General features: G+C 36.5%; 1 protein-coding gene across 3 annotated transcripts; it reads left to right on the forward strand.

Moving 5' to 3' along the window:
- Nucleotides 1-282: 282 nt before the first annotated feature.
- On the forward strand, nucleotides 283-25,933 carry ttc33 (tetratricopeptide repeat domain 33). 3 transcript variants are annotated; one of them, XM_058776476.1, is made up of 5 exons: nucleotides 283-336; nucleotides 1,286-1,510; nucleotides 12,689-12,770; nucleotides 18,901-19,032; nucleotides 22,572-25,933. In XM_058776476.1, the coding sequence occupies exons 2-5, from the start codon at nucleotides 1,287-1,289 to the stop codon at nucleotides 22,938-22,940; spliced, it is 807 nt and encodes a 268-aa protein (XP_058632459.1). In that variant the 5' UTR covers nucleotides 283-336; nucleotide 1,286; the 3' UTR covers nucleotides 22,941-25,933. The 3 variants fall into 3 exon arrangements, with proteins under 3 accessions (XP_058632459.1, XP_058632457.1, XP_058632460.1); XM_058776474.1 differs by having other exon boundaries at nucleotides 332-381; XM_058776477.1 differs by lacking the exon at nucleotides 283-336 and adding an exon at nucleotides 347-373.
- The last annotated feature ends 213 nt before the right edge of the window (nucleotides 25,934-26,146 follow it).

A 26,146-nucleotide genomic window follows, 5' to 3' on the forward strand; every position in this document is an offset into this window, starting at 1 on the left:
AATCAAAAGCAGGAGAGAGAAGACAAAGATTTTTCACAGCTCTTGATTAATAGGTTACATGAAGTTGTTCACTGCTCCAAAAAAGACAATGTACAAGCTATTTCTTTTTTCTTTCGTTTTTGTTTATCTAAAAAAAAAATATCCTGTTTTTGCTACTGTATACAGTAACAATTAAAAAAAAAATAATAATAAAATAAAAAACAGGATTCAGAACCAGTCTCATTTGTCGTAATCTGGTCGTAATGTTTAGTCTCTTAAAACTTATCCTGTACCTTTAAGAGAGTTTTACAGTACTTCCGGGTTAGAGAGCTGAGTGTGGACAAATCCAAAACATTTGTGAGTAACGCATAGATGAAAACGCAACCTGCCATTGGTGCTGGGGTATTTTGATTTCTATTTATAAATCAGATTTGGCTTTTTTGAAACCAATAGTTTTAATTTAGCCTACGTGTTCAGCCGCACGTGCAAACGTAAAGATTATTTAGAAAATGCCAGCGCAGAAAGTGCTTTATTGACCGCTGCCTTCAGTTTATGTTATTTCACACAATATGAATGTGGCCTGTGCAGTGAATCGCATTGGACTGTAAAACAGTCATGTGCTACTTCAGAACTTCATGAGCTTACGCCTGTTATTGACCTCAAGTTGGCTGTATTACAAGTGAACTTGACCTTCTTGAAGTTACTGGTTCAATATGGGATGACTGAACCTAGAAATTTACAATTGAACTAAGCCACTATAAATGCAAAAACAATAATGCATGATGCGTTTGTTTCAGTACAGACAACAATGTTAAAATATTTATTTTATTTAATTTTTATAAATGTTTGTCTGGGACAGTTACCTAGGTCATTTAAACCACTTCAAAGTAAATGTAGAGATGAATGTTTGAATATATAACGTCTCATAATAATAATAATAAAACCTCTGTCCGTTCCTCACGTTTATCTTCTTTGGTTCCAATGGCAAATATAGTGATACAGTATAGTGTTATGCAATTAATTTAAATAAAAGATTAATTATTTTGTCAGTGCTTTTGCATGGGGGGGGGGGCTGTAGTTTTAAATGAATATAAACAGTATTTAAAATGAGATCATGTAATAGTCTAACAAACAAATAGGTCTAAAACCTTTACAATACATTGTATACAATACATGCATTGTAGAAAATACCAATACCTTCAAAGTTTGTCCTTAGATTAGATTTCCAATGTCCTTCTCATGTCTTATTGAAAATTTACGGTCTTTACATTTTATGTAAAGAAATACGTTATATTTTGTTTTTCAGAATGGCCTCCTTTGGCTGGAAACGTAAGGTGGGGGAAAAAGTTTCCAAGACGACAGTGCAGCAGTTTGAGAAGGACTCAGAGCAGGCGGATGATGAGGATGTGGAGAAGGAGGGAGTTGATTGGCTGCATGTCATCAAACGGCGGCGAGAGGTGCTGCTGGAGGATTGTGCTGCTAAGAGCAAGAGGCTAAAGGATGAAGGAATGCTGCTCGCTGAGCAGGGCAGGTAGATGTTTGTTTGTGTGCTTGTTAACTCCAAATGTCTATTTCCAGCAGTCTTAACAGAGGGCTGAATATTGCAAGTTTGGATGAGCGATTAGGCAGCCAATGTTGGGGAATAGCAAGAAGTATGTACCGAAAGAACCAAGTGTCAAACAAGATTGCTTCTACTGTTTTTATTTCTTAGTTACAATCTGAAGCATTATATGTGGCATGAGTCAAAAAGTGAGTCAGTGAGTTGAAATTATGTAAAGATATTAAATGTTTCCACAGTGTTTTGTGGGTGCACCATTGTAATCTACTCTGTGTTCTGAGCAAAAATTCCCTTGCTTATGTACACTACTGTTTGAAAGTAAGGGGATGTTTCGAATGAAATTAAAACTTTAATTCAACGATGACACATTAAATTAATCAAAAGTGACAGTAAAGAGACGTATAATGTTACAAAAGATTTCTATTTCAAATTAATGCTGTTTTTTACTTTCTATTTATTCTATCACTTTCTGTTTCTATTTTCTCAGTTTCCACAAAATAATAAGCAGGGTAATGGTTTTCAGTGCAGTGATAATAAGTAAAGTTTCTTGAGCACCAAATCAACATATGATTTCTGAAGGATCATGTGACACTGAAGACTGGAGTAATGGCTGCTGAAAATTCAGCTTTGCATCACAGGAACAAATTATATTTAAAATGTATTGAATTAGAAAGCAGTTAATTTAAATTTTAAAAATATTACTGTTTTTAAGTTTTTCATCATTTCACAATATTACTGTTTTACTGTATTTTTGATTAAATAAATGTTGTATTAGTGAACATACAAGATTTATTTCAAAAACATGAAAAAATCTAACCAAACATTTGAACAATAGCATATACAAACTGGTATGACATTGATATCCTGGTTTTGACAGGGAGCTGTCAGTCTGCTCGATTTGAAAAGACAAGTCACATAATAAAATACTTGTTGGCCCATGGAAAACCTCTCTCATCTTACCTGATTTTCAGTAAGTCTCTGTTTTTTTTACATTCTGGCAGCATGTGCCAGCCAAATTCCTTCCAGGAAAAACTGACAGCTGTTTTGCCTTTACGGTTATTCATCTGTTAGTTGTTATTTAAGCAGGTCAATGCATTGGCCAGCAACATGACAAAGCAGTTATTGTCAATGATAGAAACAGAGTTCTTAGAGTCATCAACAAAGAAGATAAGTGGCGGGTCTTACGGTGTCAATTATAACAGTGCCACATTCATCCAGCAGATGGGACTGTGGGTTCGCTATGGACTTGTTTAACCTGCTCACCCAAAATTTGCTGGCTCATACAAAACTATTATATGGCTTCAGAAGACCTAAAATATAGTGGAGATTTTGTATGGAGTATGATGCTTTTTATGGTGCCCTTTTAGCAATTTTGGAATTTGACAGCCCAGACCCCCATGCAAATGAATTATATAGACATTTTCAATTGCATTTCTGGGTGCTTTTAAAAACATTGACTTATAAACCAACTATTTACATTATTCATCCTGAATTAAAATATAAACTGAGCACATGTTGGCAAGGATAAAGTTGTTTATTATATCACTTTTCAAAGGAAATCTTGTGCTTTGTTTATTTCAAGTTGAAAAAAAAAAAGGATTACATCTGTCTACTTCAATTGACATTTATTCTTGTAATGACTTTCATGAAGTAAGCCCGACACCGGCAGGAGAGGCCTAGACAGGAGTTCAGTACAGTATGAAGAAGCTGAAAATTTTAGCACTTGAATGGGACTTTTGGTTTTAGCATATCCGTGAAAAGCTCAACCAACAGTCATGAAGCGCGACTGAGCTGAAAACTAATACACTCCAATGTGCGCTTTTTGCTTTCATTATTTATTTTCTAAGATAATAAGTAATTATGTCACTCTTCTCTTGGAGGCAGCATTTCTTAGATGAATCAGTGTAGCAGGTGTGTCCGTATAAACCTTAGGATGATCCTCATCTCTTTGAGCTGAGTGGGTGTTACGAAATATGAGATGGAGAGGAAAAAGGGCTTCTTTCTCAAGTTTCTCATCCTTTTACCATTTAACCGGAACAATAAGTCAAATTAGGCCGCTTGTTTTCTCAGTGTCCAGTGAAAGGCAATAAAACGTCATAGCCAGCAAGCATTTGAAGAGGATAAAAGAATAGCTTGAACTTACTGGAAGATGGTTTAGAGGCATGGATTAAACTCAAGCTGCTGTTATTGCGGCCTTACCCTGTAAAGCCTTAACAAGACTATGAGAGGTCAGGGTGAAGTGTCACTCTTCAATTTTACAACCTTTTAGCTCCTTCTTTTCTTCTCCACTCTCTTTGTCTCCGTCCTTGTTTGGACTCCTTTTTTTTTAATGGCATGATTAAGCAGCACTTTGGTTCGAACTGTGTAATAGTGCACTGTAGGCCGCTGCTGCTCATGTTGTGATTACCATAGCACTATGCCAATATTTGTTGCACCTGCTTTTTCTAAATTAAAGGAAGGCCAGATAGGCTTGAAAATGTGATGATGTCTCTAGGCGTTGGTAGCAGCTCTTGGGTGGGATGTTGAATATATTTATTGCCAGATCAAGTTAAGTAAATGACAGGGCCACAGGTTTTAGTGTTTGTATAATTACCCCTTTGAATCTGTCTTGCTAAAGGACCAGTTGTCCCTGTAGTGTTCTTTGGCTGTAGATTTGGTGATTTGCATTTGGTGTAAACAGTCTTTCCATTGGGCTCATAAAATTGACTGAAAACAGCAGGTAACCGTATAACGAGTGTAAAATGTTTGACTGTACCTTTTGACTGCTGAGCAAAGAAGTTTTTTTTTAATAATCATAATTAAAGATAAGCATGTGGGGATAAATTTTCTACTGGTTTTTGAACAAACTTTTCTTCCCTTTTTATTACTACTGGAGATTTTTATTGTTTTATCATGCATAGGATGATCTTCAAAAAAGGAAAAGAAATTAAGGTTTGCATACTGCATTACTTGTCCTTTTTTTACTCTTTGTTAAGTGTTCCATTTAACTGTGGAGGGCAAAAATAGCACTGTGTTACCAGGGAGTCCAAAGAGGGTTCTCTAGGCTCATCAGACCTTGGTGCATCCATTCATTGTCATGCTATAAGAATATGAAGTGAATCTAGACCCCAATAGATCTGAATGTATTGTAAATCTGGAACAAATTGAAATTAATGAAGTATACATAAAATGCCCACCCAAAATTCACATATAAAACATTAAAGTTTGTGGAAGTGCACATATAATCAATTTATATGTTTAACATATACTATCTGAATAGGATAATTACTCAAAGTAGTCTATGTATCCCTCAGAGATTTTTACTGTAGAAATGTAGTGTGTATCTGGAGGTATCAATGCATATTTCAGTCAATGTTTTTACATCTATTTCATCCCACTTTATATTAGGTGACCTTAACTACTATGCACTTAAATTTAAATGAATAATTTGGAACAATGCATTTATTGTGTACAATCATGTTTTTACATTGCACTTATATTTTAAAAAATACCTTCATGTAATTACATCTGTAGTTAATTTCTGTAATTGCATTTATAAATATAGCTGCAAGCAGCAATTACGGGGCCAAGCATGCCAGAGGCAAATTGAGGAGCTAAGCATGGCATGGATCATCAGACCAACTGCAGCAATGAGTAATTAAAGCGAGTTTAGGATGATTTGAAGCAAAATGACTAAAAAAATCATCATTTTATAACTTATTATTATCTATTAACTTCTGGTAATATGATTTAATGGCTTATCATTTTTGACCAATAGGTGGTGCTGTTATCAAATATATGTGGAGTGTTCTGTGTGAGGTGACAATGGCACACAAAAAGTTTGGTGTCAATATGCCAAAGCTTTGCAGAGATACAGTCTCAGACATAATCTAGCATTATGCCTCATTTGTTGTGGCGCTATACAAAAAAGGTTTTGTCTATCAACACGAAATCCATAAATTTTTGTCAGCACTGTCTGATGATGATCTGATTCGATTTTGGTGAAATTTAGACAAACGGTTCAAAAAAGTAGATTTTCAACATGAATCAAAATGGACAGGAAGTTTGGCGCACAATGGCATAATTGGTATCTATGTTGTCGGCATGACCCAAGGAATATTTTGAGACCAGTTTCATTATAATAGGCTAATGCAGTCAAAAATTATTAGCATTTTTGGAAATTTCATAATTAATGGTTAATGACTGGTTTACTACTCTTGACCAATAGGTTGCACTGTTACCAAAATGATGTGGCCTGGTCAGTGTGAAGTGACAATGGCACATACAAAGTTTGGTGTCAATATGTCAAAGCTTTGCAGAGATACAGCCTCATATGCAGTTTGGCATCTTTCCAGCAAATTCATTGATGCGCTAAACGAAAACTATTTCGTATATCGACACGAAATCCATAACTTTTTGCCAGTTTGGTCTGAAGATGATTTGAGTCCAATTTGGTGAAAATCAGACTAACGGTCTAGGAGGAGTTAGAAAAAGTAGATTTTCAACATGAATCAAAATGGCGGACAGGAAGTTCAGCCAATTATAGCACAATTGGTATCAGTGTTCTCGGCATGATCCAAGGTATCTATCAACATCAGTCTCATTCCAATAAGCTAATGTAAGCAAAAGTTATTAGGATTTTTAATAATTTTATTATAACTTTTGACCACAAGGTGGTGCTGCCCCCAAACTTTTTGAGTATCGTCAGGGCATGTTGCCGAAGACACATACCAAGTTTCGTAACGATATGTCAATGCGTTCGTAAAATATAGCATTTTATGACAAAATTCAAAATGGCCGATGCCCAAAATAGCTGACATGGGAAAGTGGGATATGGTTCAGCTCGGCATGATCCACCGAATCAACTTAAATTCCATAAGTGTTTGCCAGCATGGTATGAAGATGATCTGAGCCAATTTTGGTGAAGATCAGACAAACCTTCTAGGACGTGTTCGAAAAAGTAGGTTTTTCGAATTATTAAAAATAGCGAAAAAACTAAACCTAAATCTATTTTTGAATTTTGGTGTCCATTCGACTCGTCAAGAATTTTCCTTCTGTGCCTTACGGTTCAAAAGTTATTAGCATAAACATGAGTGAAAGTTTGGACAAGTGGTGGCGCTAGAGAGTTTGAGTTAGAGACTCTAATCTTGCTATGGGTAATGTTGGGACTGTCCTCTATCAGTGTGCCAAATTTCACAACTTTCCCGCAAGCGGTTCTATGGGCTGCCATAGACTTCCAGAGTGGAAGAAGAATAAGAACGCCAACGGATGCAATAGGTGCCATCGCACCTTCGGTGCTTGGCCCCTAATTACACTGTTGACCCATCCTTTACATCTCAACTCACCCTTAAATCTACCCATACTACCAAACCTGTCCCTGACGTTACCCATATTCCAACTCAATTGCAGCAGAAGTGTTTTGGGTAACACTTTATTTTAAGATGTCCTTGTTACACATTACATGTATTTACTATTATAATAACAGTTTATGCATAATTACATTTACATTTAGTCATTTAGCAGACACTTTTATCCAAAGCGACTTACAAATGAGGACAATGAAAGCAATCAAAATCAACAAAAGAGCAATGATATGCAAGTGCTATAATAAGTCGCAGTTAGCTTAACGCAGTACATGTAGCAAGTTTTATTTATTTTTTTATTATATAATAAATAAAAAGAAAACAGATAGAATAGAAAAATAATAGAGCAAGCTAGTGTTAGGTTTTTTTTTTTTTTTTTTTTTTAAGAATAGAATTAGAATAGTGAGAGCTAGAGTTAGAGGGTCAAATAAAGATGGAAGAGATGTGTCATGCAAGTAACCCTAAACCAAGCCCTAATCCTAACCCTACCTATATAGTAAGTACATGTAGTTAATTAATATTACCCAGTACTTAAATGTATAACTACACTGTAACAAGGACACCTTAAAATAAAGTGTAACCATGTTTCCCAATACAATATGAACACAGTAAGTACATTGTACTTATTTTTTGATGCAAGTACATAGTAGTTAAGGCCACCTATTATATGGGACCATTTGCAGTACAATAGTGCAGATGCTACGGCAGGTAACTTGAGGTGACTCTGTCTCATTCACATTCTCACAAAAGACTTAAACGTCCTTATTACTTTAAATCACCTTTACATTTCACATATTGTAGCCATTATAGATGGGGTCAGTGATGATGCTCTGTTAAACAATGGTCCTAGCTAATGCTTTACACCAGTAAGTGAAAACCCAGCAGCCCCTGAAGAGGCGTGTTGCCCTTGGCGACTCTTATAATCAAGTTTTTTGGAGAATAACTGGATTGTGATAAGGAAATTACATGGAGCTGGAGGAAAGTGGGTACAGGTCAAGTCAGTGCACTCACTATGAGACTGCATTTGAAACTGACTTTGTGTTTTTAAAACTGAAAAGGTGTAAAATATGAGGTCTAGAATCGCCACTGCATATAAATGTTGTATTGTTATCCAACTGTAGTGTCATGCTTAGAAGATGCTTTATATTTATTTCTAGCCCAATATAACAAGTTAGTTCTTGAGCTACATGGGAGTTTTGAAAGCTGGATTTTCTCAGCAGTTTGCTTACTTTGCCATTTAACCCTGAGACCAATTAGTTATCCCAGTATTAACATGACTTTCACTTTGTTTCTTTTACTTTTTGATGGGGCTTTTCTTTCTTATAAACTTCCACTCATTTAGATCAAGGCTTACAGCCATTGTTACTGATCATAAACTGCTGCATAGTTAACCTGATAATGCAACACTTTAACCATTTTAACATGTGAAAATAATTTGGATACGTATTTGACTTTTTGCCACGAGACTTAAGTGTAAACACTCAGGTTGGAAAAATTAGATTTTTATCTCACTCCAAACTCATCTTAATTACCTATTTGATTTTTCTCTTGGTGTGAATCATAAATGCACAAGTTGATGTATTGCACAGGTACCATATATATATATATGAAGAGTTCATTTGCAAAAACAGATAACTCCGTTTTTAACAATTTTCAAAAATCATGTTTTTTCATTGTGCATTCCAATTTATCTCAATTAAACTACAGTTGGGTTATTTAGATTTGGTTCAAAAATAACTAAAAATATATAAATATAAAATATACATGATTTTTGAAAATTTTAAAAGTTTATATATATATATATATATATATATATATATATATATATATATATATATATATGCAGTGTTTCCCCTACCGTTATTTTAGGGGCGCCCCCACACCCCCACCCCCGCCCCTCTTGAAGGTCAGGTTATTTTATTTTCTCTATAGCGCCAGACCACAAAAGAAGTCATTCAATGTTACCTTCCCTATAGAACATGTCTATACCTTGTTCTTTTATTAAACAAACTAAATATCCTTATGTTATTTATCTATTTAAACGACGGCATGTCATTTCTGTCTCTACGTTACATGGTCGCGCTCTCTGTATCGCGCACAGCGGAGTTCCGCCCCGGCTCGCGCGCGCACACACACGTAAGCGCACACACAAGTGAGCACACTCCCACTTCTATTTGTAAATATTAAGCCGCAAAACGACTACTAAACGACTTCTGCGTTTCTCTGAGTTAATGTATGGCGCAGACGCGCGGGTTTGTTCACTACTCATACAGAAGCCCGCGTGACTCTTGCGGTGATATTAACGTCGTGCCGCCTCACTAAATGAGGACATAAATACATGAACAACATCTCCAGAACTGCTCTGAGAGTCACTTAATGAGCATTCGACCGTTTCATTTGAGAAAAACTATCCTCATATATCATATACACAGAAATGTAAAGATGTAAAGGTATTCACGGCAACCCGTCAAAATAAAAGTTCGGTTTCGCCGCAGTATATATATACTGTGAAAGGATGTGAAACTAGTGTGCTTTTCACTCAGTTTTTTATACATTAAACAAAACATTATTATATTACCATATGCAGTTCAGTGTAGGAGAGTTTCCTGTTCTGACCATTATGTGAAGTCAGCCAAATTTTATCATATGAAAACGACACCCTATAATCCTTATCTCATTGATGTTCAGTAAGTTGTCTCTCATGAAAACAGTGACAGGACAGATGGCTTGTGTCTCTTGTCAGTAATGTTGACACATGTCGGAGCTTTTCCGCTATTAGTGGGGCTATTTTCTGGGTGGCATTCATTTCGAGTTAAACTTTCCTGCCATACTTCATTAAGTGGGATGAAATGAGACCATTTGTAAGTTTCCATTGCAGAACTGATTTTACAGATGTCTGTAATTTAAGTTCTGAAAGTGCTAACAGTTCAAAAGAAACAGATTTAGCTACCAAACAACAGAAATAGCAGGTGACTTATTATTACCTAGTCAGCATATTCCTAATGCTGGACTCAACTTCAGTTTCCATGTCTTGCTGATAAATTTGCTCTTTGTTCTTGATTAGCATAATCTGTGATATTAAGACTTAATGCTCGAATATTATTAAATTCCTCAATAATCACATTGTCTTTTTTAATCGGTCTTTTTAAATTAAAAAACGATTAAGTTTGCAGGGGGTTCGTGAAATATTGACGTCTAAGGCACAGTTACAAAGGAACAGACAAATAGTACTTTGACATAGTGTCACTTACATTAAGGATGATGGTAATTGCGCACAACATCACTCAGTTTCACGTGACTCCTGGCTCAACATGGATATAAAGGCAGCGCCATACAGTCTGTGTCCCAGCATCCTCATGAGGGAAGGAACAGGGTTTCCTGACATCATCGTGATGAAATTCTTTTTCAAATATTGTACCAAGTTACCAGCACATTGTGCTGTGATGTTTTAGATGTTTTGCCTGCTCAGTGCATCATTGGCTATGTTTACACTGCTAATTAACCATTTTGCCCAATTCTGATTTTCTGCTCTTATATTTTTTTGAGGGTCTACACATGATCTTTAAAATTTGGTTCATATCAAACATTGGTCAACAATTCTATAGATGCTCTCATGCCACTTTGCTTAGGTCCAACTGTAAAGTGAATTTAGCTCACTCTTGTGTTTGTGAGTAGCCACTTTTTCTTTGAGAAATTGAGAAATCTTATATGAGGGTTTCATTCATGTACAGTAATGGAGACCCGCATTACTTTTACAGCTCTGACTCTGTGTGTATTCTTACATTTTAGATGAGGTGGAGACTTTTTTTTAACTAAGTGCTTTCTCCATGCCATTTGTCACACAAAACATTTGTGGTTTCACAAAACCACACCCAAACACGCTTTTACACTACAACATGCAGCATGTGGTTTTTAATTGCAATTCGGAGAAGGAAAATGACAAGATGTTTTTTGCAAACACTTTTCTACTAATAATGCATGGTAAGATTGTGACAGAGCATATTTGTTATTTGAAACTTATTGCTGGCTGATCTTTGTTCCCAACATTGCCTGAGTTGTTCCAACATATTTGATGCTGTTGAAGTTAATATTAAATACAGAAAATTCCATGTGTAGTATCAATAAAAAGTTTTGTTTACCATGTTTTGCACAGTCAGCTAATTTGATGTTACTCTAGTGTGAAGTACGTTTGAAAATATGAACAGGAGTACACCTTTCCTCATACCTACGCCCACTTTTGCAGGTAGAGTAACACTATGTACTTTTTGCCTTTCCGTAGCTTATGACGTATTTCACAATCACGTACTTGGAAAATATCTAGTAAATCCTTTTTAACTGACTTTGAGGGGTTTTTTTTTTCTTCCCCTGTGGGTGCTTTGAATTCCTTCATAGGAAGGCCTTATCTCCAATTACCACAGGTCTCTGAAAAGTAACTCATCCTTCCGTTTAACCACTGTACATTATTTGCATGATAAACATGCATGATAGCCTAACGAATCTAAACCATTTTTATGGACTCTCAGAAAAATGCCATGTTGTATTTGCCCAGCTGATGTTTAACACTAGCTTATTTTTTTACTAGCTTTCATTGTGTAAATACAGAAGCTGGTTCTGTGAAGAGGAGGTGACTGCTTGATCTGGAGAATTATGGGAATTTGTAAGGGCTTAAAATTCAAAGTCTTCAATTTAATGTGGTAATGAGGTCTGACCCTCATTGCCAGCATTTCCAACAAGTGACATGTTTTGAAATTTCAAACTTTGTGACGTAGGTACAGTAATTACTTTGGTTTTCTTAGAAGGCTGCATGTTCTGACATAAAGCTGTCAAGCACACAATGTACCTGTACATCTGTTTTCAAAACAGCTGATCAATTAACCAGCAGACAGTTTACAATTAACAAGCCTTTTGGTTTCTTTCACAATGGACTGATCATTTACTGTCAAATTGTCTATGCAAGATTAGTAGTATGCCAAGAATTTAAACACAGCCTAGTGTCAAATAACATTCCGTCTGGCTCCTTTTTAGTCCTTAAAGTTTTATTTTGGGAAAACTGACTCCTCATGTCCTATTTTCCCCAAGAACATTCCTTTGCACGTTTAATTTTATGATGTAAGTATCTGTAATATTTAAAGTCAAATAGCCCTGAATTGTACTACAGTTATAGGCTGTAGACTGTTTTCATAAGAAAGTGATTTTTTTTTTTAAACCCCCATATTCTGATGAGCTATTAAAACACTTATTTGTACTCTTTTGTCAGTTAGCGTAAAATTTATTTATTCTCCAAGTCTTGATAGGCCACTCAAAATGCATGCTTTGTTTGGTCATCGCAATTGCTGTTCTATTTACTAAATTTGACTCTTAATTACTCAAATTGACTATTTTTCTGATGCTTCCCAGTTAACAGACTCGCTAGAGATGTGTTTGAATCATCTATTGTATCAGTGTGAATTTGCTTTTCATTCAGCCCAACAAATATTTGTTGTGAGCTTGGTATGAATAAGACCATTCACTGGCAATTAGTTTAGCTTTTTCGTTCGGTGTAGGTGTTGCATAATCATTTAAATTCCATTTGACATATGAATCCACCTTGCTAAACAGATTTTGGATGCTAGACATTTGGCCTTTGATAACAGTTTGATTGTAAGCGTTATAATAATGAAGTGATTTACTAAATGTGTGCAGCAGTGTTTGTGTTCTTGTACCTGCATTTGCACTATGTGTGTGTTTAAACATACTGTAGTTGTTATGCATGTTTGAGATTTTAAATGATCATTTACAGGAGTATTTTCTGTATATGTGTTTGCTGTAGGAACTGGGAGGCATTGAAGAGGTGGGATGAGGCGATTCAGCTCACTCCAGACGATGCTGTGCTGTATGAGATGAAGTCACAGGTAAAAAAAAAAAAAAGTATTTTAAGTTCATTCACACTATGAAATAGATTTTAATGTAAATGGTAAGTCTGCAATAGTGGAATTTACCACAGATGTAGAGACGCACATCTGTTATGCTGACACACTATTTTCCTCTCTTCTCTTTTTCTCTCTGGCTGTTATTTTCATTTCCTCCTCCCCAAGTTTCACTGTCCAGACACACTCCCTATCTGTGACTTTATAACAGAACATTTTGACATCTAGGGTTTTTTTTCCGTATTGTACCTTCTCGTCTCTCACCGTCTTGTGCTGTTACCACACAAACTGTGTCTTACATAGAGAACACGATGGACATACTGTATCTGTCCTTCACTCTGAATGGAATTATTATTCCTTGAGGACACCACTGATTTTAGATGGCGATCCTGAATGTGCAGCCCACATCAACATAAATAAATGATGCCATTTAGCAGATGCTTTCTCGTGTCTTAATGTAGGGAAGGCCCCGTTGGGTTTAAGTGTCTTGCACAAGAGCGCAGTGGTGATCTGACAAAGCTGTTACACTATGTCATTAAGTCACCAGTTCATGAGTCACATTTGGGATCAGACATGGGATCCTTCAAGTTAGTAACCTAGATATGTGGTAATCATCTGTCTACCACCGCTGTATTTCTGAGGAAATGTGATGAACACAATGAAATGTTGTAAACAGTGTTGAAGGAGTGCTGTGTTTCTTTCATTACCCTGTGTGACTAAAAAAAAATAACTAAAATGATATGTTATTGATTGTATTTTTGTTATTCACTGAATGTTGGTTAAAATAATGTCATGAACAGGATCATGGAGTTTGCTTCAGCTGATGGTGGGCTGTTTGTAAAAAATATGTTTACAGATCACATTAATATGTTAGCAGCTTGTAATGAATAGTAAACCTGTTTTACGATGATGAATGACAGCGTTAAGACCATAAAAGAAAGAAAAGCACTTTGACGACCCTCCAGGCAGGCTGCTCCCTCAACGTTAACAAGCCAGAGCAACGTCTTTTCCAGTGTACACATGGGAAAATGTTTGTAAGCACCTGCTTTTGTACAAATCAGATGGTAACAGGATATATTTGTAAAACATTTGCATAATGCTCACAAAAAAATCGCAGATTAAAATCACAAAATAGATCATATTATTGTTAAGATGACAGAGCTGCTAGAGCAGATGGTGGTTTCAGGTTATGTGGAGCTTAAGATGGCCATTAGTTTCAGTCAACAAATGACCTAATCAGCCTTTTTATCTGCTCCATCAGTCACCTCATTCACTCATCTTACCTTTAATATCCTGTCTTTCACTCTCTCCTGTCCATTATCCACTAGCATCTCATCTCAGCTTTAGCTCTGACAGTCAAGATGAGAGTCTGCTATCAGGACATTACAGTATCTTGGATCTGGCAGAGGCAGATCGACTCAAAATATCAGAGTTTTTCTGTTGAACATTTTAATTTTCTTACTTTAAAGGTCCCATGGCATGAAAATTTCACTTTATGAGGTTTTTTAATATTAATATGAGTTCCCCTAGCCTGCCTATGGTCCCCCAGTGGCTAGAAATGGCGATAGGTGTAAACCGAGCCCTGGGTATCCTGCTTCGCCTTCGAGAAAATGAAAGCTCAGATGGCCCAATCTGGAATCTTCCCTTTATGTCGTCATACGGGGAAAGGTTACCTCCTCTTTCTCTGCTTTGCCCGCCCATGAGAAAATGAGCTACTACCGTGCGAGGCGAGCGCAATATTTTTTCCTTGAGAGACATCATGGCTTGCAAACGAGTGAAGCATGGCAGTTGCTCAGTGTTTGGATGTACAAATGAACACCGAAGTATTTTTTTAGTTCCTTCATCCGAGCCTATGGCTAGCATTAGCTACATGATAATAACTGTAACAGCATACATGAACAAACCAACTAAAGTACCGTATCCAGACACAATATTTTAAACTAACCATTCGGAGACGTCCTGCTATAGCCGCTGAGTTGCAACTTCTTCATCCGGTGCTTCTCCATCCGGATCAGATTCTGGGTCAAACTGAATAGCTTGAATGACTGCGTGTCTATGAGCCATTGCGATACATCCACTGTCAACATTACCGCATGGTAGCTGGTTAAGGACACACCCACCCTCCACCTTGCCCCGCCTTTCTCCTCCTCATTAGCATTTAAAGCTACAGACACAGGAATGGCACGTCCTAAGGAAAGCTCATTGTGGGACTGGCTCATAGTGGCTGAAATTCTGCACCAAGGCTGAATTTCGGGAAACAGACTTCATATACAGTATTAGGGACCACTTAGGCCTATATAAAAGCATCCAAAAAGCAGCATGTCATGGGACCTTTAAATTAATTTTACACTAAACAGAAGGTATTGATAGCATGACATGTTATGTAATTCATTTTAGTTTCTCCTCTTCACTTGTTTCAGGATCTTAGTTACTGTATGTTTTGTCATTTTGACATGTCATTTTAAATTGCAGGCATTTGAAATGATGACCAAATTCTGTGATAAAAAACAAAGACCGATTCAAGCTTGAGACTTTCATGATTTCAAAATATCTGCAATGTAAGCTCGTCTCAGGAATGGTCTTGGATTGCATCATTTGGATTTCTCCTTTATTTTACTTCACTAGTCTGTACAGAATTTGCTGAATGGCCCTAAATCCTGACATACTGTAGATGTTTGCGTACTTGCTTGCCTTACTCAATCATATGCACACACATATGGGCTATAGAGCATGTTCAGTGACTCACCACAAAATCACCACAACAAAACACATAGGACCAATCTCTTAGTGTTGTGCTAATTGCATTGTGTTGTGGCTTGTTTCAGTTGTGTTGCTGCTTGTTTCCGTTATGTTGTGCTAATTTCATTCTGTTGCAGCTTGTTTCCATTGTGTTGTGTCTTGTTTCCATTCTGTTGCAGCTTGTTTCCATTGTGTTGTGACTTGTTTCCATTATGTTGGGCTAATTTTGTTGTGTTGTGTGTTGTTTCCTTTGTGTTGCTAATTGTTTCCGTTGTGTTGCGTCTTGCTTCCATTGTGTTGTGCTAATTTCATTGTTGTTGTCTTGTTTCCTTTGTGTTGTGACTTGTTTCCATTGTGTTGGGCTAATTTCGTTGTGTTGTGGCTTGTTTCCATCGTGTTGTGCACTACTGGGCCGCAGTATAGCTGTTTATTGAGATGAGTGCACACACAAACACACTTGCTCTCTTTTTCACTAACATAGGACAGAGAACATCCAGCAGCAGTCATTACATCCAGTCACTTAGTCTGTTCGTTCTGTCTTCTTGTAACCCTGTTTTGTCTTTCCCATCCTTCACTGTTTTTTCCCCTACATTTTCCATCCTCTATTATTTCTCACTTTTAAACTTCTCTTTCATCGCTCTTCATCTTATCTTTGGCACATGTGTCTTGGCTTTGATTTTCTCTGAACGTTGTCTGTTGCAGTTTTGTTTTTCATGGCACAGATGAGTGTGAGTGAAATGACAGGTTGGACTTTAAAACTCCTTTCGACCGATTGATTTCCTCATTAAATTTTCGATCAAAGCAACAACAGTCTGTTCATGTTCTCATCTAGCACTCTCATTCAGAGATCTAACACGGACTCAGTATGTGGGTGTTAACTTTAGAAACTGGATAAAGCCTGAATTAAATAGTCTTTGCGAAACTGTGTATGTAACAGTGATAGAGAGCAGGTTTTACAATACAGTTGGGTTTCTATTATAGTTTTTCAAAATGAATAAAGACATTCATACGTACATGCATATAAACACGTTTCTTTGCAAAAAAAACTGCATCTGGAAAACCTGTGAAGTTTTTTTCTACATGACATAAAGAGCAAGGCGATATAAAATGTTATGAAATAGTTTGGCATTATTTTAATGAAGGTTATTAAGTTTAATAATAAATAATATCAGTTAAAAATATATAACAAAGCATTGCATTTCTCATTGGTTATGAATGATTGGCATCCATTGCATTCAGTGAAGCTTCACTAGAGGCTGAACATCTGTTGTTCATGTCAGAATGATCACTATTTATTGAGCTGATTTATTGAGTTGAGTGCACATGAACAACACTGTAAATGCATAATTACCAGAAGAAATCTCTGCACTTTCTTTCAAATTGCTATTGATCACAATGCATTACTGTGAATGTTTACACTTTTATTTGTTGCACCTAATGTCGACTTTTTTTCTTCCTGCCTATAATAAAACTGTCCAGTCAATCCATTTTATTTTGAAAAAAAAAAAAAATTACTTGAACTCACAACATATGATTATGACTTCCGAACTCATAAGTGGGAATTTCCCAGAAGCGCTTGAGCACAGCATAGGTCAGGGATTCATTTCAGCACTGGCTGTCCTTATTTACCCCTTCTTGTAGTGACCTTTTCCTGACTGATCACATGATTATATGAGGTGAGTCACCTGAAAAGAGTGATGATTGAGTGTGTTTCTCATTAGTAATCTGATCACATTGAAGTGGCAGGTTGGCTCTGGTCTTGCCCTGATCCATCTACAAGCAATGTTTTACAACAAGTCGAGTTTGCATAAAATTTATTTTTTAATTTTCCTTTTCAATTTGTCCATTCTTCTCTCTCACCGTGTCCCCTGCATCTGCTTATTACACACCTGTTTAGCAGTGGCACTCACCTCATCTTTCAACATTTTTCAGCCTGCCTGCCTGCCTGCCTGCAATTTCAGAACCAAACCTGCTGGAAACTAAGATTACAGCCCAGTTCTGTCCTTTAACTGCTGTTACTCTGGCAACACCCTGCCCTGTATAAAGCTGGTATTTACTTAGATTATTGGACTGACCTGAATTTAAAGGCTTTAAGTAAATAAAACTCTATAATAGAAACATCTGTGATGTAAGAACATCCCTGTGTTGCCACGTACAGTGTTTGCTCGCTCATTGTCATTATATTGTCTCTCTCTTATGGTCCAAGTGGATGTTTTGTATTGTGATAATACTTTATTGTTGTTTAAAATAAAATTTTAAATTATATCAGCTTGAGAACTGTTGTAACTGTTGCTCATTCTTGACATTAATTTGCAGACCAAACTTGAAGGCTAATTTTAAAACTGTTGTTTTCTTAAACTGTAATTTGCTAACAATGTGCGACAAAAGCTGTTGTAAGTTGCATAAATCAGATTTTGTAAAGGTTGGAATACACTACACAAGATTTGCCCAATTTTTTGCCCCTATTTACAATCTGGAGGAGCACATTGCCAAAAGTAACAACCAGTCTGAAGATTTTGGCCAGCTGGAGGAGACCGATTTCACAGATGGGCACAAACTCCATTTTTATGACTATGATCCCATTCAGTTGGAGGAGTCAGTTTTAGAGCTTATATTCTTCTAGCAATGAGGCGTGTTCTCTATGTGACTTTGTGGTGTTGGAAACAGCTGATATTGTGTTAGCATGTGTTCATCATTCATTTGGTGTATGATTCCCAGTCAGCAAGTATTTGATGCCTGGTCTTTTAAAGTGCTCCTATTATGCTATTTGAAAGCTTCGTAATTTGGTTTTGGGAGTCCCCAGCAACAGGTTTACATGCATGCAAGGTCAAAAACTTTCATTTTCTTATAATATGCATCTAAATTTTCTTATTTCTCAACGATTTTCAAATGATTAATTTGAAGATTCATCTTTCCAAACCCCTCCTTTGCGTGAGGCTACTCTGCTCTGATTGGTCCAATGACCAGTCTGTTGTGCTTGGTCTACAGTGCATGTTGGAAACGGAATGTAGTAAAGACCCAAATAACAGTTGTCGACATGTTATCCACATGAACAAGCTACAGCCTTTAAAGAGGGTTCAAGTTTTCACGGGATGTTCATGCAGAACGTAAGCAGGCATAATGCATATGTTAACTTTTGACGAGTGAACTTAACGGAAAGGGAATTCGAATTTTAAACGACTCGTTTATGCCATTCAGAGTACACTCTATCTTTTATGAGACAATAACTTTATTTATGATTCACTTTCAGCTTTACTTTGCAGACTGTTTTACATTCACATACCACTAAGTTACACACGGCATGAAAGGTAATTTGAAAAAATCCATAATAAGGGCAACTTTAAAATGTTCTAACCTTTTGATGTGTAATCCTTAGGTCTTGATCACCCTTCAAGAAGTGTTCCTGGCTGTGCAGTCTGCAGAGATGGCCACCAGACTCCGCCCCCTCTGGTGGGAGGCGTGGCAAACTCTGGGCCGCGCCCAACTAAGTCTTGGCGAAGTAGAACTAGTAAGTAGATGCAATTATACCAAAAGTATACAGATTAAGCCCCATCGGGTTTTACCGTAAAAAAAACAAAAATAGAACCACTGCAATATTTTCAGACAGCAAATAATAACGTTGTACATAAATATGTGCATAAATGTGATATTTAGTCCAAAGATTCAATGTTTTTTAGATTCGATAAGCAGAGTTCCGTTCATTGATTGCAATTGGAGCGTTCTTGCTTATTTTTTTATTTTTTGTTTAGTAACGAACAGCGTAAAATAAATGTTCTCTTTTATTATATCCCATCCCACAACATCAGGGCCCTAGGTGACAACCTGTATAGCCTAAATGAACAGCCGACATTGGGAGTCGGTTTATTAGTTGATGAATTGTTTCCATACAAATAGTTTATTCAGCATTCTGAAGCGAACAGCCTGTTATGCTATCAGTGTCCTTGTCAGTCAGTATGAGGTGGATGAGTCCTCTTGCCACTTATCCATCACTCAAATTGAGTGTCATTGTGGTGAAATGTGTAGTTCAGTACGTCCAAGCCCAGGAGCATGGAAGATTACTTGAACAGGAACACTGCCACACCTTACATGCCCCGACCTGTGTGTGATTGTGTGCATTATACAGACATGCTTAATGAAAGAAAACCTTGCAGATCCTGCAGTTCTCCAGCTAGTAACTACTTGTGTGTGTGTGTATAGTAATCCAAACGCTCATCACACACACCGAGTTTGACGTCTTGGCTAGAAATTGAATAAATACTTTACTATTTTGGGCTAAGCATGCCTTGTCAAGTCATTCACCAAAGAGAAAAATAACCTGAGGATGGAGAAGGACTAATGTTTACGTTCTGTGATTTTTAAGATCATGGAACACGTTTTCTTAGAACTGTTGCAATGGTAATTAACTTTTTGTTAAAAGGTTGTTCACAACAAGGACGATGACTATTTTCCCGCCCAAATCTTTAATTCATAGCACATGATCATTTCTCAAGATTTATTCAAACTGTGCCAGTGTTCATTCTCAAATGAACATGTTTAACATCAATAAGAGCTTCTGCATTTATTTAGCTCTAATGTAAAATTTATGTCTATATTGGGTCAAAGAAGAGTTCATAGTATCAATGTTTATGCATTGTTGAAGCTTTTGGAACCATGCTGATCATTTGTAGTCATTTTTAAAGGAGGCCTGTCTGTTTTCAGTTGACATTTTCCTTGATTCTGAATCATAGTATCCACAATTTTAAACATGATATTGAATAATTTAACACATTCTTTAAAGAAAAACAACAATTCATTTCAGCTCACATAAGATTAATATCCAATCAATTTTACCACATTTTGAGCACATTTTACTGAAAATCATGCCGTTCCTGGAAATATCCAGTTCATTCCAATGGAATGTTCTATAAAGTTTATGCAAGTAAGAAATAAAGAGGCTGGAGAAGAAGGGTTAGGTTTTTTTGTTCGATCCCTTAATATTTAAAAAAATTCTTGCAAAAAAAGAGTTGTGCAGTTTTAAAAGTACAAATAATTTTCTTTGTCTGGACATTTTGATTAAAAATTGTGAGGTTAAAAAATGAAATATATGCATAATTTTCACAATAAGATCAACAACATGCATTTAGAAAATTGATAGGATGAATTTCCCTTTCGTGCCTACTGTTGTTATAACCACATGAAAATGTCAAGTAACTTTTGTATTTGTACAAATAAAAGTCATCTCACAGGATTCAGCACTTTCCAGTTTGTACGTTGGTCACTTCTAATGGATGAGGCAAGATTGAATGAGTCTATATCATGACTTCAGCACAACTGTTGAAATCATTTCTGCTAAATCGATCAGGACTCTGGAGGGGAAAAGGTCTCCCGAAGCCATCAGATGGCTTTATTCCTCATTAAAGGTTTTCTTCTTGGCTCCTGCTCACACTGGCTCTGATATTCTTCCTCTCTCAGGCTGATACGTGATCTAGTGTTTCTGTTGAAGGAGTCGACCATTCCTTCCTAGATTGTCGAGTCAATAGGGCAATTATGAAAGTAAAATGGCTCGCTAAATCCTATTTATGAATTCGTTATTTTCCCAGGGGATGAAGAGAAAGCAAATGTCGTTCTTTCTCTCTCTTTCATCCCCTCGTCCCCTGGGTAACATGAGCAGGGTGACTGATTCACAGCAGGAACTAGGCTTTAGACCTCATACAGAATTAAATGAACATGTGTTAGATCAGTTCTCCATAGACTGAACGAACTCTTCAGCACTCAAGCAGCTGTGATACTGTTTGCACATAAAAGCCTTCTTCAGGAAATAAATATTTAGCTTTCTGACGGTCATTTTAATACTGTGGACACCAAAGTGTGAGTGTAGAATAAATCGGACACATGTAGTAGTTGTTTCATTCTTTAATAATATGGTTTGCAGCTGCTGTTTTTTATTTATTTTTTATTTTTATTTTTTGTATGCGATAATGGATGAGGGCTTATTATAAATTGAGCTGAAACCACACGCGTGTTTCTTTTTAGTTTATTTCTTAAAGTGTTTTTTTGGCAAATTAAGTTGTTTTAGTACATTTTCATTAGTTCCAGAAGGCTGCAGAGGTTTATTTTATTATGAGAACTTGCAGGGAGTCATGAATGCTCATTTGGTTTGATTGTGGAATAAACGTGTTCATGTTCATTTTGGAGTGTAAGGTGTGTGCTCATGAAGTGCTATAGAGTCCATGCATGTTATATTTTAGCAAAACACAGCAGAGGGCAGAACTAGCATTCAGTGTGCCACTGCTTTTGGTCATATCAAACATTTAAGTTCAAATAAAAACATGAAATAATTTTAATGAAACTATCTTGAGATAGCAGTTAGGTTAGAAGAGTTAGATTTAAAGATTAATCTCAAGATGTACAATTTTGTTGGTGGATGTATTTATTATTGATTTTAGTGTTCTATAGCATAAACTTTTCTGTTATATTCCCACATTTGTCTACTACAATTTAAAGTTGTTTTGAATTATAGCGTTTATTATATTGAAAAATATAACATTTTAAAAACAGTTGTTGATATATTTATACTGGAACCATCTCTATATAATTTATAATAACCTTCAAAAGTTTGGGGTCAGATTTTTTTAATTTAAATAAGTCAATACTTTTATTCAGCAAAGATGCATTCAATTAATCAAAAGTGAGAGTAAAAACATTTATAATGTTGCCAAAGATTTATATCTACTATTTTCTATTCACTTTCTATTCATTAATGAATGCATTATTAGGTTAGTAAGCCGTTTTCAACATTGATAATAAGAAGAAATGTTTCTCAAGCAGCAAATAAGCATATTAAAATGATTTCTGAAGGATCATGTGACACTGAAGACAGTAAAAGCTGCTGAAAATTCTGCTAAATTACATTTTGAAAAATATTAAAATCTAAACAATTTTACAATAAAATTGTATTTGTTAACATTAACTAAGAATGATTTATTTATTTATTATTTGTAGGATTCATTAATTAATCCTATTTTATGTTAATTCCCACACGTTTAATGTTCCCTCTGTGTGTTCCAGGCTGTACGGTCCTTCCAAGTGGCGTTGCACCTGCATCCGTCTGAGCGCCCCCTCTGGGAAGAAGACCTAGGCTGGGCCCTACAGCTCCGGGAGCAGCAGAAAGCTCTCTGTGAAAGAGAGAAACAGGAAGATGAAGCCCAAAGGCTCCTAGTGGAAGCTCCTGAGCTGAAGAGTGATTATGATTTTGAAAGTGATGAAGTGATTGAGGCTTGCACAGCCATGGCTGATAGACAGAAAAAATATGAGGACCTAAAGAAAACAGCGGTTGTTGTGGATGCACGCGGGGTCACCAAAGAGGTGATTGTCGAAGATGACAGCGAACCCACTTCCTCCTCACAGAGTGTTTTAGTCAAGGCACGAGGACTCTGAGTGAAATAGAGGCTGGTTTTGTGTCTCCTCATGTGTATATTGTTTAGATTATGTATGTATTGTTATGTTTATTTGATAATCCAGGGTTCTGATTGACTTCCTCATAGTGTTTAACAAAGTTACTATTCCCAGTGAATTTGTAAAGCGAGTACCAGATTCCAAGAAGAATTTGAAATAGTTCTGGATCATTTTCACTCAAACAAGAGCATAAATTCCTTCCTTTTACTGAAGCATTCTGTGGTTATTTCATAGTTTTAGCGCAGCTAAGCATCGCCTTTTAAGTTTCCAAAATAGCAGAGCAATCCCCTTTTAAAGGGGTCATGAACTGCCTTTTTTAATTATTTTGTACTGTTCCCTTTTAATGTTATAAAGATTTTTACATCAAAAATCATCATAATTTAGAAGTAACTGGCTTTTATTGCAGTAATTTTCTGTCCTGTTTTTCACCCCCACATCAGAACGCTCCGTTTTGAATAGGTGTGACAGATTTTAGACTCTGAAGTAAACACCCACTGCTGTGATTGGCTAACAGTTGCCTATGTTTGACAGCCTACATCCCTCATAGATGAACAGTGCTGTCATTTAGGTTAAAACGCATAAATATTCAGTACATATCTAACGATCTGTAATAACAGACAAAGCAATAGTGGCCACGTAATAAAAACAGTTACTCAAATTTGTGTGGTGCGACATTACTGTTGGATCGGATCCAGTATAGTCAGCACAGCATCGTTTTTTAGTTTCAATCTTTCTGAAAATCCTGTGTCGAATTGTGCCTTGTTTGTAAATCTGCGGTAAAATGAAGTGAACTACTGACACAGTCTGGAACTTCTTTAAAAATAAAGTTCATCCACTGTTTCCTAATGTTGGAATCGGAAGGAAGGCAGTGCAAAGACTGTGTTTTTCCACAGCTTGGCACTGCATTTGGTTATCTTCTGAGCCATCTTTATTGTTTGCGTAGACCTGCGTTTGTCTCTTTCATTATTTACACTACGTGCACAAATCTGTGGGTGGGGCTAAACAGGCATTGATGTAGAAGCGGGCGTTGATCTTTTTCTGTGAAAGTGGTGTGACCACACTATTACCTCATAAAGTGGTACATTCCACAAGCTGTCGTTTTGACAGACTGGCTTCCATATAAGCTGTTTTTATATTAATGAGAATGTTTTGAGTTCTGAAACTTACAGGATGTTTTTATAATACAGTGACCTCTTATTTGTCAAAAGATCAATGGAATTTTGATTCATGACCCCTTTAATGTACCGTCTTGATTAGCAATGTCATCATTCCTAGTTGGCTTTGTTTCAGTCCTGTTTTATGTGAGATGTGAGCCCTCACTTGGGACCCGAGTGCTGTTAAAGCAGTGTGAATCTCTGATGTACCAGTGGGAAGAGCAAAATACACACAAACACACACATTTGCTCCATTATCTATCTATAGACTTTTGGAGTTTAGTTAGTGCTTCTAAGAAATGAAGAAGGAGTAATGGAGTCACGGGTTAAACTCTGGCTAAAGATCATGCAGAAGAGGAGAGAGGTCATGCAGGGAGGAATATTAACCATTGACTGTTGACTAAAAACAGACTTTTAGTTTGCATGCTTTATTATAGGATTATATAAGGATTTAATGCGTTCTATGTGCAGGTAGAATAATGTGCTACAGGTTGCTGCATGTTTTTTTTTTTTTTTTACATAAGAATACCTAACATTAACATCTTCCCCTGGTTCAAAATGAAATATGCTTTACTCTGTTCTAAGTACCCCACAATTTCAGTTTGATTGTGACATGCCTGACATGTGTCTTGGCTGTTACTGCCACTGACCCCATTATTCATAGGCATTCATACACTATCTGCACTGATACTGTCCAGCTGCGTGCGTGGGCTGCAAACTGGGACATTTACGTCTCTAATGCTTTTTATTTGGCACCTGTGGGACCTGGCGGAAGCTTCCAGCATCCTTCTGCCTCCCGCTAATCCTTTGCTAATTGTTGCTTTATTCAAATAAATGAGGACACTAACGTCTTGGCTAATGATGTTTTAGGGAGATGCCTGAAACTGATGGACTGTGGACTGTGTTGCTGTATGACTGCAATGAAAGATCACTTTTGTCAGTTCTCATTTATGTATACGCATGGAACCGGGACAGGTGGCAGTTTGTACGTCACAGCAAGTGCACAAATGCATGATTCATGCTGAGAATACTTGCAGTGGTGAGTAGAACTGATTTCCCTCCAGGAGCTAATGAAATTATGGGATGTCTACAGTCGGTGAAGGTCTCCAGATCTGCCCCTGCACATTGGTCATCGTGTAAGGATCATATAATGATTCCCCAGTGAATCACTTGGACTTATTTAGTTTGAATCACGAAAGCAAACGGAATGTCAGAGTTTATATATTTAAGGATGTGGATACAACATGATGAATGAGATGATATGATCCAAGAATTTAAGCGGTCTAACATGACCTAACCTGACCAGTCATTTATTCTTCTAAAAATATAATGAGCTCTGACCTTTTAAAAAAATGGACACAAGGATTGCTGACACATTGGAAACATTACACTTGAAACTATATTTTGGGTCATTATGGGTCATCTGTCTTTTTCCACATACAGATCCAATCGATGCTGTGAGTAGGATGAGTGTGCACGTCTTATGAATACCGGTCTTGTTTTTTTTTATTTTGGACCCATCGGTAAATTGTTTATCATTTTTGAACCGATCCATTGTGTTCATTGATGTTCTCTGGACATAAGACTTTTTGCATCTCTGAAATCAAATTTATTTGCTTGAATGCCAAATTCCGACATAAATTAAATTTAGTTAAAACTGACATCTTTAGTTGTCTTTCTCAAACAATTTCTCAAATGTTTTTGATTAGACATTTGCCTTTAATTTTGATAGCAAGTGGATAATTTTATTTTAAACTTTATTCAGTGATACCTAAGGCTAAATGACAACATCCAATTTTGTAACAATCTGATATATTAAATTGATTTGTAATGCTTGGTAGGACTGGGAACTTTCAATTCATTTAAATGATTTCAATGATATTTGAATTAGGTTAGCTGCTATGCTTCTATTAATATTTAAGAGTGCGACAACAAATACCATAAGATTTTTGTTTTCAGTTTTCTATTCGTCTTCAGTTCAAGAGTTTATTTCAGCATAAATAGCTGGCCATTGCACATTCTGGAGGGTCACAT

The sequence above is a fragment of the Onychostoma macrolepis genome, chromosome 05, assembly GCF_012432095.1.
Source record: "Onychostoma macrolepis isolate SWU-2019 chromosome 05, ASM1243209v1, whole genome shotgun sequence".
Taxonomy (NCBI): domain Eukaryota; kingdom Metazoa; phylum Chordata; class Actinopteri; order Cypriniformes; family Cyprinidae; genus Onychostoma; species Onychostoma macrolepis.